General features: G+C 45.9%; 1 protein-coding gene across 6 annotated transcripts in view; it reads right to left on the bottom strand.

Moving 5' to 3' along the window:
- scrib (scribble planar cell polarity protein) overlaps nt 1-14,097 on the bottom strand; it is a 57,455-nt gene that overhangs the window by 2,490 nt on the left and 40,868 nt on the right. For 3 of the 6 annotated variants that reach the window (XM_035142345.2, XM_035142346.2, XM_035142350.2), the window contains 20 exons: nt 13,882-13,938; nt 13,299-13,355; nt 12,770-12,850; nt 10,006-10,425; nt 9,121-9,192; nt 8,920-8,970; nt 8,012-8,065; nt 7,459-7,581; nt 6,642-6,752; nt 6,213-6,263; nt 5,380-5,526; nt 4,912-5,071; nt 4,608-4,827; nt 4,436-4,525; nt 4,166-4,348; nt 3,359-3,511; nt 2,617-2,756; nt 2,146-2,183; nt 1,542-1,616; nt 247-301 (listed from right to left, as the gene is read on the bottom strand). In XM_035142345.2, coding sequence (XP_034998236.2) covers nt 247-301; nt 1,542-1,616; nt 2,146-2,183; nt 2,617-2,756; nt 3,359-3,511; nt 4,166-4,348; nt 4,436-4,525; nt 4,608-4,827; nt 4,912-5,071; nt 5,380-5,526; nt 6,213-6,263; nt 6,642-6,752; nt 7,459-7,581; nt 8,012-8,065; nt 8,920-8,970; nt 9,121-9,192; nt 10,006-10,425; nt 12,770-12,850; nt 13,299-13,355; nt 13,882-13,938 — 2,338 coding nt within the window. The remainder of the gene's footprint in view (nt 1-246; nt 302-1,541; nt 1,617-2,145; nt 2,184-2,616; nt 2,757-3,358; nt 3,512-4,165; nt 4,349-4,435; nt 4,526-4,607; nt 4,828-4,911; nt 5,072-5,379; nt 5,527-6,212; nt 6,264-6,641; nt 6,753-7,458; nt 7,582-8,011; nt 8,066-8,919; nt 8,971-9,120; nt 9,193-10,005; nt 10,426-12,769; nt 12,851-13,298; nt 13,356-13,881; nt 13,939-14,097) is intronic. The other 3 variants (XM_035142348.2, XM_047344637.1, XM_035142353.2) reach the window with 3 other exon arrangements.

The raw sequence follows: 14,097 nt of genomic DNA, 5'->3' as shown, positions 1-14,097 counted from the left end.
CCAGTTTGCCACACAAGCGTGTTAGAGTTTAAAACCACAAACCAACACACACTCATACAAACTGAGCCCACACACGGACACACACAGAGAGACACAAACACATGCACACAGGATCCTACCAATAGGAGCTGCTTATCCCAGGTAGTCACCTGAATCAAAGGGGATAGAGGATGTGAGGTAATGAATTCATTACTGAGTGTCCACACACACACACACACACACACACTGAGTCGCTCTGCTTCTCACCTGGGCTGTTGGAGCCGTCGTCAATAAACTGCAGGTCGTCGACTGGGTCAGGAGACTGGAAGAAGAGACAGGACAGTGAGTAACGGAGCAGCGGGGGGGTGTGAGACCTGTACCCTCGGGGGAAACCTTCACCATGTGAGTGGTGGAGCTGGCAGCGAGGCGACATGTCAGCTCCCCGTCTGTCAGAGCCACAGAAAGTATCTCTACTCCCCCCGGGAGAGATTGGCATGTTAAAGCAGCGGGAGGTTTAGTCAGGTCGTCAGGTTCCAGGGTTCAGTGTGTTGTGAGGGCACAGCCACAGAGAGACGGCAAACAGAAACCGTACAGCGCCAACAATCCACCGATACCACCAATACACGATGAAGGAACCAACACCAGTCAAGTTATTTTATTAGATTATAGTTTAACTCTGTTGTCTAGAAGCAGCTCGTTCTACTTAACCAGTAGCCATCTTACTAACAACACACAGGATAAGGTCAGACTTTATACACTGACTCGTACAGGACAGTGTTTCCTCAACGAGTTTCTTTTTAGCAGCAGGGGGCAGGCTGGTCAAAAAAGTCATCGTATAGCAGGAGGTCAAAACTGTCATGCAAACGTCATTGTAGAGAAAAGCGCAGACAACAGACAACCACAGACACCTGACCACAAGTAAAAACACCAGCTCCCCTCCCTTCTCTCTTACGTCTCGCAAATGAAATTAAACATGTGGCACACGCATACACTAAACTTTTGAAAGTGCAGTTGGGGGGGGGGGGCCTTACGCAGAAGCCGGAGCATGAGAGGAAAATCCACGTTGGACGCGTTACTCCCCCGACTGAAGTGCGACACATGCGTGGAACAAGCCGACAGATGTTAAAGTGACAAGTGGATGAGATGCAGAGTTTGTTGAGACCAAATCTGGTTAGTGGGGACAAAACTGTGTCTCTGCAGCTGGTGAGTGTTAATGTCTGTGACTGATTAGCTGAGGGGCCGATGGTTGTGATGGTTACTGCTGACGATGCTCTTGCATGTGAGTGTTAAGGGGGGAGGGGGGAGACCAGGGGCGGGATTCTGTGTCATTATCTAAAGTAAAAGGTTTTTTTCATTGTGCAGGTGAGAGTTAGTGAGTGAGCCACACCACTGTGACCGTGCAGAGCAGGACGTTTTCATCAACCGCGGAGCCACAACCGAGACTGCGTTTACACTGATGCCTCATGATTAACAGAGAAACTGGAGGGGGAAGAGAGAGGCAGCAGGGAAAGCCACGGGAAGGAGGGACGAGGCCCGGGAGGATCTCGGCATGCAGCCAATACCTGGATGTCGTATACGGGTTTGGAAGAAGGAATGGCGGCAAACTGTCGGTAGTCAAACTTCTTTGACGACAGGGACTAGAAGGATAGTAAACAGGGATGAGCAGGGGTCAAGGGAGAGAGAAGAGAGGGGGGAAGAGGATGGGACAAAATAGGTCAGAGGAGAAAGGGTTGCAGAGGGAGAATATCAAAATAAAAGAGGAGAGGGAGGGGAAAAAGTTGAGGAAATGGAAAAAGGAGAGGTAGGAGGCAGAGAGGCTCATGGGTGATTCAGACAGCCAGCTGTGGCGTTGGATGGGGGAGCAGTGTGTTCTCAGCACTGATTGGCCAGAGTGACAATGAGCAAGATGATGAATTAATGTGTTTGGAAGCAAATCTACTTTTACCTTTTTCCAGCTTGTAAACAAACAACCTCATTTGTTGACTTTTCAAGTAAAACTCCTCAGAATAAACTGCAAAATCAGAGATTTGTTTAAATATTTGATGATTCAAGCTCTCACAGTCCTCAGAGAGGAAACAGTAAAACATTCACAGTGACACAAAGGCCAGTGGAAAAATGAGAGAAAAACAAACTTGAAACCAGGAAGATTTTAAAGTTAATTCTTACCAGTCTGCCCGGTGAAGTGACTCCACAAGGACTGAGCTCTGTCGGAGAAAAAACAAAGTTGGATCAGGCTTCATGATGCATGCAAATAGATTCTGTTTTAAAGTTGGAGGAAGCAGATTGTCTACTAAAATGAAGCGTTTCCAAACTTCTGAAATTGAGATACTCGAAAACTCCGGAGTGGTGTGGACACCAAAATAGAAAAAGTAAGAAAAGATATACTTAAAGATATAAAGATGTACTTAGAAGTTTAAAAAATGTCTTTAAGTACTCCTTCAAAGTACTTCAAGATATACAGTCCAGTCCATAAGTATTTGGACAGTGACGCAGTTCTTGAAATTGAGATCTTAAATCAAGAGGTAAATATTAAAAAATTCCATTGATTAGCCCACATGAGAAACTTTAAATCCACGACACAAGTACATGAGAAGATGGTTGTCACGTAAAAAGCTCGGACAGAGAGCAGCGTCCTACCTTCCATAGGTGTAGGAGAGGGTGTGGGAGCAGGCGACGGCGACTCCGTCAGCTGGTCTAACGTCCCACGTTTCTTCCCATCGCGAGACTTTGCAATGACCATCTGAGCCTTCAGCGCATCCTGCTCCAGGGACTTCATCCTGCAAGAGACACCATCATGATCAGATAAATGACAGTAACTAGAAAAAGGAAACTAAAGCCTTAAGGAGGTAATGATACAAACAGGCACACACCACTGAGGTGGGTGCCGCACCCGTCACTACTAACTCTGGGTTCTCCTTGTCCTGGTGTGCTGTGACAAACCGGCTGAATTTCATTGCACAATAAAAATCATTGGGGCATTCCAGGAAAAGGACGACCTCCTGCGAGTAGGTTTACCCTGAACTCACAAATAGCTTGCAAACCTACTGCAGGCTGTGTGTTAGTGCAAATCACAGAATGAAAACTCAAGAGAACAGCAAGGCACGAATGAAAATGAAGAGAGTGCTGCAGGGGGGGGGGAGACAAGACAGAGGGCAGAGAGGGAGGAGTCAGAGGAAGCTAGAAATGGAAACAGCAAAGACGTGCAGAAGCAAGACAGCTCTAGAAAGGCAGTGAAGCACTGTCACAGCGGCGTCGCTGCGAGTGCTTGCTTGGACCTTTCCAAAACCGGCCTCTAGCTAAAATACCAACGGCAAAGCACCCCAGCACACCCCCATGATGCCGTGCGTCTGGCCCTGGTGGCCTGGGCCGCGGAGCAGACCTGAGCTGGGAGGCTGCAGAGGAGGAGGTAGAGGAAGAGGTGGGGGGCTGGGGGGCCTCAGCCGTGCCCTGAGACGCCCTCACCCGGGCCTGGTAGAGCCTCTTAGCCAGGTCCTGCTCATACTGCCTAACATCCTCCTCTAGACCACAGGGCCTGTGCCCACGAGGCCGACGAGAGGGGGAGGAAGAGGGTGACAGAGAGGAGGGGAGAGTGGGATGAAGAACACCAGGGTGGAGGAGAGAAATGAAGAGGAGGAAACATGGAGAGAGGAAGGAGGAAAGAAAAAGGCACAAAGACAGAAAAAGAGGAGAAAACCAAAGAGTGGAAGATAAAACACTCACACAAGTAAGAGAAGCAGAAATAATAAATAGGCTTTTTCTTTTCTGAGGCATTTTAGACTTAAAATAATAAGGGAGGGGAGACAGACTAACAACCACACACACAGAGAGGATGCTGCCATCACAACACACGTTTAGCTGTAAACATGTATTTGTGGTAACTGCACATTAATGGAGCTTCCTGTTTATCAGGAAATGTGACGGGGGAAGAGAAGTCGTAATGGAGGCTACATCGAACCAAGTGTCGGCTGTAATTTGAGTATCTTTACATCATCAATAATTGAACAGACACAGATGACGTTAATGACTGATTCAACCCCTAGAAATCAGCAGATGCTTTTTTTTTTTACTACCAGTGCTGAAAATACAAAGTGAGAATAAAAAGAAAAGTAAAGAAAAGGTTTAATGAACCAATAGGGACGTGTTTGATTCCTATCTGGAGTCGCCATGTGTAAATTTGCTCTTTTACCGTGCTGCTCTCCACATGGCTCTTTTCTCAGCCTCCAGAGCTCGTTTCTCGGCCGGGGACAGGTCCTTGTCGAGGGCGACCGCCAGCTCGGGGCTCTGCATACGAAGCCTCTCCTGATGTCGGCGCTCTGCCTTGGCCGTGCGGATGGGAGCCGCCGACTCCCCTTGATACGCTGGGATCAGACTGACGAGCCAGAGGAGGAGATTCAGTGACAAAGACGACAACACACGGACTTCATTTAAAAGATGTGACGCTGTGCGTTGTCATTACCCCGTCATGGAGTTGGGCCTCTGATCCAGCCTGAAGCTGTCCTCCATTGAATTCCTCTGAGAGTCTCCTTTACCGTCAACAGAGGAGGGTCTACACAGGAGAAGAACAGTTAGCTGAAGACAGGGGAAGAGAAACATTATGTGTTGAGCAACAGCAGAACATGGATTATTACCCTGAGCTGCCACAGTAGCTCGGTGGTGTGAGGTTGTAGCTTGGAGGTGTGGCACAGTGCTGAGAAGGGCTGGACACTGGCTCCACTTTATACTCCACGCCGTCCAGCAACACTTTGCCACTGGCCTTCATCTGAGCCACCTGCTTGGCCAAGTCCTCCTCCTCATCCTCCTCATCTTCGTCCAGGAGGTACTCCTGCGCCCGCTGATCAAACTTCTTCGCTGGAGTGGGATGAACAGACAGGTTGTTAAATGTCACCCCGGTCAGAAGTTGAGCGAGGGATGTAGAAGGAGACGCCCACGTACCTTCTTCCTCCCTCATGTTCTTGAGGTCATCCTCTCCAACAAGAGAGACTCGAGGTTTGGGTTTTTCAGGAGTCTGCTGCTTCACGTCGATCTCGAAATACTTCTGTCTGTCCCTGAAAGATCGCTGCTCTGGGCTGCCCGTACCCCCCGGAGAAGGACTCTGTACGGAGACGGAAATGGTAAAGGTTAGAGTAGCTGAGATATTAACAAATGAGGACAGAATGATTAAGGCAAATGTTGTATTTTTTTGCTGTTTTCATTGTTGCAGAGCCATTTTCCAAAAGACCAAAGACCAGAGATGCGAAAGGGATTTGGGACCAAGGAGAAAGAGAAGATAATGAATTAGAACCCAGCACCATGGAGCTGATTTGAGCTGAATTATCTGACCGCTATTGACAGAAGTAGCACGGCTGCCTAACACCACCACCGGTCAAGCCGAGCACACCACAGCCCAGAGGCGGTGGGTACCTGCAGGTCCACTGAAGGCCTGGAGAGACGTGGCACTGCTGCCAGGCTCATATATTCCTGCCGGGGGGAGACCTGGCCGGTCACACCCTTCCCAGCTCCCTCCTGACCATCTATGTCATCATCAAACACCTCGTTGTTCAACTCAGGCTGAAAAGGCCACAAAGGTCGTTACCAGGCTGTCACTCTGAGCCACTAAGTAAAGCACACTGTGTATAACTAGTATCTGCTGATTCAATATTCACTTCTGTAATATTATTTTGTCCTTTAGTAACCTTTTAGTGAAACGCTTCCATGACTTTTTGAGCTTCAATGTCATAGTGATGTTTCATGGCATCAGTAATTAATGTCTGTTTTGATTTGGATTATTCATTTAATGCCACAAAATGTTGATATCTTTAAAAGTCACTGAACAACTGGATTAGTCTTAGATTGTTGAATTACTTATATTTATTCTGTCATATAATCAGCATGTTGCTCATTTGTAAGTCACTTTGAAACACACTCATTTGTATGAAAGGTGCAAAGTAATTCAGGTGATTCAGTCTTTTTCTGCTGTAAAGATGTTGAGCCGAGCGTTGAACTTGTTTTTATGTCGGGAATCTTTCCTCAACTCAAACTCGTCTGAAACTCCAGTAGAATAAACCTGGCTTCCAAAAAACTTTTAGTGTAAACTAACTTGTAAACATTCATGCCTACAGAAGCTAAATCTGATGATGTGAGCGTATAAGTGTCGAGTCCTAAAATATGACTGAATTAATGGCTTTTATTGACGCCTGTGCAGTGAAACAGAAAGCTGAGCTTTTCATTATTTCGTGGTCGATATGTTTCCTCACCTCTGGAGAAGGTTGCTTCGGATGAAAATTGTTCCTCACACCATACAGCTCCTGTAGGGAAAAGCAGGGAGGGTGTTAATAAATGTGATGAGCAATGAACTCCGGACATGACAGTTAGAGAGCAGGCAGACTCATTAACAGCTGGGATTCAATATACATGGGAAGAGAGGGTTGAATATTAGTACACGAGTCACACACGGATGGACGAATGGATCAAGAGTCAACACCAGTATGACAGACGATGGCACTGGAGTACAAAGACGCACGATGAAGGCATTCCACACGTCACAGCACGTCACAGGACCCCCGACACGGCGCAGGCTCCTGAAAGGACAGCCTGCTCCAGTCAGGAGGGGACGGGGTGAGATCAACCAATCACCAGAGCATGCGTGTGTCGTAACCCGGGCGATTCCGGGCAGCTTGGCCTACCTGCGGCGGCTCCAGCACTGCCAGTGAGCGAGGCACGGCGGCAAACGCCTTGTATGCCTGCTTGACATTCATGGGGAACTCGTCGGGCGAGGTGGGGGAGGGGGCGCGAGGCTGCAGGGGGGAGGGAGCAGGGGACATGGAGGGTGGGGTAGGTCCATATGGTAGAAGGAGGCGAAGGGGAGAGGAGGAGGAGGAGGAGGAGGGGGGGAGGACAGACAGACAGATGGGAGGAGAGGGTAGACTATGAAAAAAACCAGCAAAGTTGAAGAAGACTGTGGAGGAGAAAGGTGAACAGCATGGCGGCTGGTTTCATGAGAGAGAGGAGGGAGTATGCCAGAGAAAGACAGACACTAGGGCTCGGAAACTTCAACGCCCGGACAGATTTGTCTGTGTGAGCACCTTCGTGAAACAATCTGGACGATGTGAGATGAAATCATAGATTTGTCAGTATTTACCAATTGAGTTGAGCTGCTGCCAAGAGAAGAAACGAAAATTTCAGAAAGATGAAATCATGAGGTTGTGATGTCTGACTCCGGAGCTCAGAGTCAGGTTGGACGCTTCGTTTACAGGTATAGTTCAAACACAGGTGACCTCTAGGTGTGGCTGAAGGTCACAGACAGCAGAAGTGACTTCTAACACAAGCCTTCCTTTCTCTGGTTCTAGACTCGTTTAGAAACTAAAATCATTCTCGTGCCATGAACATCTGAGCTTCTGTTCTGTTGCTGGACACCGTTAAAGTGGTCTGTGGCGTCACGGGACGTGGCACAGAGCGGACAGAGGTGATAAAACAGCCCTATGTGGTGGTGAGGGGTCTTACAGAGGTCTGGGAGTTGAAGGGGGAGGGGCCATGCTGAAAGGGGTTGGGACTGTGGCCTTCCGGAGTGGCGGGGGAGGTACTCGGCCACACGCGGCCGACTGGCTGGATGGCACCTGGTCGCGTCTGGAGAGGAAAACAAATGATGTTTCAGATACAAGAGGCGGAGAAGAGACAAACTTTAGGATGAAGGACAACTCAAAATGACTGGAGTCAATGAAGGAAATGCACCTAGTGTGAGATAAGTGATGGACGGTGCTTTAAAGATCTATTCAGTGCACAAGTACAGAATATTTTCACAATCTAATACAACTTTTAATGTGATATGAATGTGTCTTTATTTTAGGGTTAGAAGCTCCAATAATCCAACAAAACAAATGCCTAGAAATGTAAATATAACTCCGAACAATAATAAACACAAATGACTGTAAATAATGTTTTCATTGCATGAGATGTAATCACGTTGGGAGAGTCTGTGATAAATGTTTCCTGAAAAGTAAATATTGTTAAACCAGTGAGAGCAGTTTATTTTCTGAGTGGCTCCATGGACACTCACTGATGATGGGCTGGTGTCCTTGGCAGTGGGAGTGGAGGTGCAATGAATGTTTGCCTGCAAAAAACACGAATTAATAAATAAAATAATTTAAAATGCACAGACCATCACTTCCTACAGTTACTACATTTTTACTTTCTGCAGGTTTTAATTTAAGACCTTTTTAAGACTACAAAGAATTTATCTGGTCAAACTTCACATATCTTAATGTGATTATTGCTTATTCCAAGTATGATTTTATTCAGGTTAAGATAAATCAGAAAAATGCAGTTTACATGACTTCAGATTATTGTTTTAATCTGGTTGTTATCAGAATGTCGGTGTCCATGAAAGACCAAAAACACACATTACAAACTACGCATGCCGCCACAACAAGACTCGTTTTATAGCACAGTGGAAGAAGCGTTAAATACGTTTAGATGGGGCTTGATTATGTTAACATTTAAGACCTTGTAGGTAATATTTCAATGTACTTTTAGGACGCCGCATAAACCCTGTAAATATTGTGGGTTTTTTTAGGATGCCAGGACAATGAAACACCACCAGGGTTTGCTAAACTCTCCATTTTCGTTTTTTAAGTGTATAAATACTGTCTGAACTACACTGGAAATAGAGATTAATTAAGAATTTATATAAAGCTAATTGAAAAATCCTTTTTAGGAGTCACAGCTGGTCAGTTAGTGATACAAAGGACAATCTTGCTTCTCCAATATACGCACAATCCAGTGTGCATGAGGCAAAGCATCAGTCGTCAGCTGGCCACAGAGAAGCGGTCACATGCTTTTCAGATTGCCAGACACGATAGCTGAACTAGCCTCTGTGTTTTATAAAGAGATGCAGAGCAGCTGACACGTGCTAAAAAAGGTACAGAAATCCAGGCCAGAGCAGAGAGGGCCAGACGACCCACTTACGAAGCGGGTCTCCCTGCCTGCCAGGGAGCTGTTGGAAGAGTGGTGGCTGGGCTACAGGTGTGAGCAGAGGTCAAAAGTGTCAAATGTAAAATAGCTCTTCTATAGTGTTGGGAGGTGACTCATGGAGAAGGAGAAAAATAAAGAAAAGAGATGATATGAACACGTGATTTGTGATGAATGGTGGGTGTTCACGCGGCTCACCGGCTGGATGGTGGGGGAGTAGGGTGTTTCCCTGATGGGGCTGTCTGTCCTGGTGAAATCAGAGGAAGGGGCCTGGAAAAATAAAAAGACAAAAACACACTTTACACCTGCTTCTACTTTCACTGAGTGCAGCTGGAAGAGCAGTGAAGAAAAACACAAACAAACTTGTTCCACTCAGATTAAACCCACAACAAGCTCCTGCTGATAAACATGCACTTCACTGTGCGTCTTGTGGGTCGCGTTCCTTCACGACTTGTGACCCTGCTCACAGCTGCTGGGACAGACATTCCACTCGATCCTGACTTCAAACCGACTATGTGCCCGAATACCTCGCGAGGTGCCACAAGTTCTGTGCTCACAGCAAAAACATGCACAGGTTCGGCTCTTTATTACACAGAGATCCACACACGCAAACGTGGACACGCACTTCCCGAGAGAAAAGGTCGCTCGTCATTAATGTTTGCACGAGCACAAGAGTTTTGCAATTGACGTCATGAATCTAGAGCTGCAACTTGTATTATTTTTAATCTCACTTTATCAAGAAAATAGTAAAGTTCATGAATTAGCAAATATTCACATTTTAAAGCTGAAATCAGATGATTTTGGCATTTTGTCCTTTAAAAAGGATTAAAAACAATAATTACATTGTATCATATTAATTAGCAGAAACTGTTGCAGCTCTAGATCTGAATGATTTGTTCTTACATATGTGATACTTAGATAAACCTCAAGAAAAAAATGTTTAGATCAAATCAGCGTGAAAATGTAAAACTAGTCGGGATATAAAACGCATGATCCAGTCCAAGCGACACAATGAAGCCAAACGACAAACTGTGCAGTAACACTCCATGCGGCCTCCAAACCACACTCAGGCAGGCGGCTTGCCTTGCTGAACAACCACGGCTGCAGTTGGCCGGGTTTCCCGTAGCCGACAGGAGGCCCCGACAGGACCTGCTGGCCGGGGGGGCGACCTTTTCCCCTGCGATTGGCCACCAGGAAAGGGTTCTCCTTGAAGCAGATAGACTGAGAGTCCACCAGGTTCTCCTCTTCTTCAGGGGCAAATGTTGCTGAGTTTATGGTTGTTGACGAGCAGGCGCTGTCAGCACTGGAACTCCCATTCGGGGCGAACTGGGATCCATTGAGAAAATCATGCTCCGCGTTTAGACCAGGGCAGGACTCGGGATCCATGTGGCTGAGGGGGTTTGTGGGGTGAACTAAGCTGAAGCCCAGGGGCTCTAAAGGGGCTCCGTACTGGGCCTGCAGGGGGGCCTCCATGGGAGCAGTCACAGTGGAAGAGGTAGAGAACTGAACAAGAAGTAAAAGGAAAGGAGGAGGACAGATGCAGTGAAGTGACATAAAGGAAGGACAGAAAAGATTCATTCACTATAACTCGTTCAATGAAAGTAAGAGAATAAAAGACTGAAGTTTTAAAAACAAGGGAGTAATTGAGAAGGAAGGTAAATAACAAGGCATGACAAACTAAATATATTTAACTAGCTAGACAACTTAAAAGAACCTCTAAGAATCCACAGAATGAAAAGGTCTAAAATAGATGAGGTGTGTTGAAACTTGACACTCAAGCCTCCGGCCGCTGAAACGAGTTACTCACATCACTAAATCTGTCGTGAAGCCGTTGAGATACGAGTCTCACTGCTCATCATTCAAGTCTTGTTAACTGATGATGCTACTGGACACATTGCTGCAGTTCAGGCACTTCAGGCCTCTGCCTTAAATAACTACATTATCAGAGCAGCGAGACATTTGGGCTCCAGCACAACTTCAACTCCTACTGTTCTTAGAGGAGAAGACAGCTGGAGACACGAGGAGAGAAAATATGCGACGTTTGAATGAACCCTCGTAAAGAAACATGACACTGGAAGTGCATGTTGCGCGTTTTTACATAATTAAGACCTAATAATGTAGAAACCTTTGAGTCAATCCATTAAATTAGGCACCAACATTGGAATGTTTTTAATGGATGTGACCGTGACATATCTGGTCATAATCAAAATAGTCACACCGAGAAGAATGTGCATTGTGAAGGACTTGTGTGAGTCTACGTGCTGACTATAAGAGTCGGTCGTGTGATGAGGGTCAGTGGGATGGAATGTGAACGAGTGGCCTTTTGGCACCGACACAGACTGTGAGGGACAGCTGGGGTTGTGGTGTGAGAGGAGAGCGAGGCTGCCGGCTCGCCGGGATGCCAACAGACTGAGTTCGCCCTGCTGGGAAAAGCTGCGCGTCAAAGAGACCGAGAACTGAACAACTGGCACTAAAATTTAGATTTAATAGGTGAAATGCTGGTAACAAACATGAAGTAGTTTTCAAAGTATCTTAAGATTAAAAAGTAAACGTTGTAAAGAGAGTCCTCCGTGATATGGTCGATTTATCTTTGACGATTCTCAACACACATTCAGGACCGAGACCTTCAGGGTTTTTCTAAGACTGGTATTTTGTTTTCGATTGGAAAAAGACGAGAGAGACGACCTGAGGCTAAGTTTAATGTTGAACTGATGCAATTTAATAAATAAGCACCCTGGTGACTTTAAAGTGAAAGTAAGAGTGGTTATCTTGTATTACCAATGGTTGAGGCAAGTTTAAACCTATTAAAGCTTTAAAATATATCAATACAATGATAAGCAGCTAATTGTGGGCGTGTGCGTTTATCAAAATGATCCTGTCAAACCAAATCAAGACTCTTAACAGCTTTCTGCATTTTCATTCATTGGTTAAAAGCTCCCTAAAATACACACAGGGTTTAGATTCATCAGCTGATTTACCGAGATATCAAACTCAACACAGACACACAGAATGACAGACGAGAATCAGAGACAACAACGAGAAAGAGGAAATAAAATAAAAGCTAAAGCAGTTAACTCTCGTCCGTTGAGCAGCTTTATACTCACTGTTGGGGGGGTGACAGGACAGCACTGGATGTCAAACTTACTCCTCCGAGGACTTTGGGAACTTCAACTGAAACACTTGTGTGTGTGTGTTTGACGATACCCTCCCTGCTCTGTCTGGAACCCCACCCACCAGAGAGACTCCATCCAATTCTGAGCGAGATGCAGGTTTTAAAATATCACAGAGAACAGGCCGGTTGATAGTGGGCAGCTGTCCCCTTCCCCCACCACCCCTCTCTTCCACACTTAGACCGGTTATCAACCAGGACAGTGCCAAGCTTCCTTTGTACTGAATATAAACTTCTTTTAGTCGTCTGTCTTCTCCGTGTTTCCAGATGACTTTGATCTTGAGATTCTTTTTCCAAACTCCTTGGTCTGTGATAAATCCTTGGTCAAGTCTTCCCTTGTTTTTTTATGTTTTTTCATGGTTTTGGCCTCTTGAGCCTGAGGTTTCCAGTTCGTCATGTCGACTTGGGGTTATGCACATGGACGGGGGGGTCAACATTCACGCTCCCATCACTCAGGAGTTTTCAGGGGACATAAATATGTGGGATTCCATGAAGAAATCTATTCTGAGCTTTGGGGGCCAACATAGGCCACACAAGAATACCAGCGATTTACAACTCAAAAGAAACAAACCTTTTTTTTGAGAAGAACTCTTTTTCAAAAACGCTGAAAAGTAGCACGTTTGAGCGTCAGAACCAGCGACGCTTTCCGTACGGTTTTTAAGATATAAGAACACTCACCCTGTTGACCTTCTGCAGACTGGTGGTGGGAAGTGCAGCCAGGGTTTTGTAGTCAAGTTTTAAAGGTCCAGTGCCGATGCTCTACAGGGAAATAAATAGAAACAGAGGTGAGAAGAGGTCTAGGCTGAGGTCTATTCAAAGTCAATTAGTTTAGGTTTAGGACCCAAACTTCATATTTCCGATATAAACAGACTAAAGAAAACCCTAAACTCTCAAAATGCAATTTGTTTTTATATTAAAGGAATGTAAAGTTTGGAATGGTTTCTCCCTTACCGTCCGGAAACAAACTATCATCTCAACACCTGGACTACCTCTTCACTTAGTCACCTGCACATCTGTTTGCATAGCTCACATTCACACTCTACAGTTAAACTAACCCATTCTCAATAATGCCAGAGATTTATTTATTGAAAATCCAGGAATAAGTTGCATGGGAAAAAAAATCCTGTTGCAGCTGATCTGTGGTGTTTGTGGTTCAGGTACAGACAGGAGAGTTTGCCTGAGGACCTGCCGTCGAGGAGTGTCTCACCTCAGTCTCCTCTTCTAGCAGGCGAGTTGCCTCCTCACGATCCAAGCGCATTCGCTCCTTCACCAAGACAGGAAGTGGAGGAGGAGGAGGAGAGTACAGAGGGGAAGACACCCAACCACACAGCCACACAGTGATGCAATGAGGAGGAGAAGAAGTGATGCCGGGGGAGAAGTGGAGAGAAGTAACAGAAGAGTATGGGGGTGGTATGGAGATGATGATGGATGATTTCGTATATTACACCAAACACGCCGAAGGTAAAGGAGAGATGAGAGAGAGAGAGAAAACAGAGGGGAAAGAAGGGATAGAATCCACACACATTAGAAAGTTATCTATTCATTAGCTATGGGATCAGAAAAAGCATGCAAGGCGGGACATTGCAGGAATAGTTCTGTCAAACACAATACCCACATGGGGTGCGGAGGAGAAGCTTCATTCACCCGGTAACAGACAAACCTGAGCCTCTGACTCTAACACTCCACCTCGAGTTTCGCAAATTTTTTAAAAGTCTAACGCCTCGTTGTATTTTCATGTATCTGCAGATCTGACCTTTCCACAACAGTCCCTGATTGTCAGTTTAACTCACCACTTTCTCCATCTCTTCTCGCTCCCACTGTGACGTCTCTCTCACCATCTCAGACTCCTGGAGAAGATATAAGATCCTTACTGTCCCAATAAATTATCAATAACCGGCTTAGATCGCCTGCGTCATTTAAACCAACAGAATGTCCATGTGATGACAGTGTCGGCTCTGACGAAGGCTGTGTCACCAGAATCTCTAAACTACTGTGTGCGTCTGTTC

The sequence above is a fragment of the Hippoglossus stenolepis genome, chromosome 19 (genome assembly GCF_022539355.2).
Source record: "Hippoglossus stenolepis isolate QCI-W04-F060 chromosome 19, HSTE1.2, whole genome shotgun sequence".
NCBI classification, from domain to species: domain Eukaryota; kingdom Metazoa; phylum Chordata; class Actinopteri; order Pleuronectiformes; family Pleuronectidae; genus Hippoglossus; species Hippoglossus stenolepis.
The sequence above is the reverse complement of the archived record's forward strand: the minus strand, read 5'-3'. Positions and strand labels throughout refer to the sequence as shown.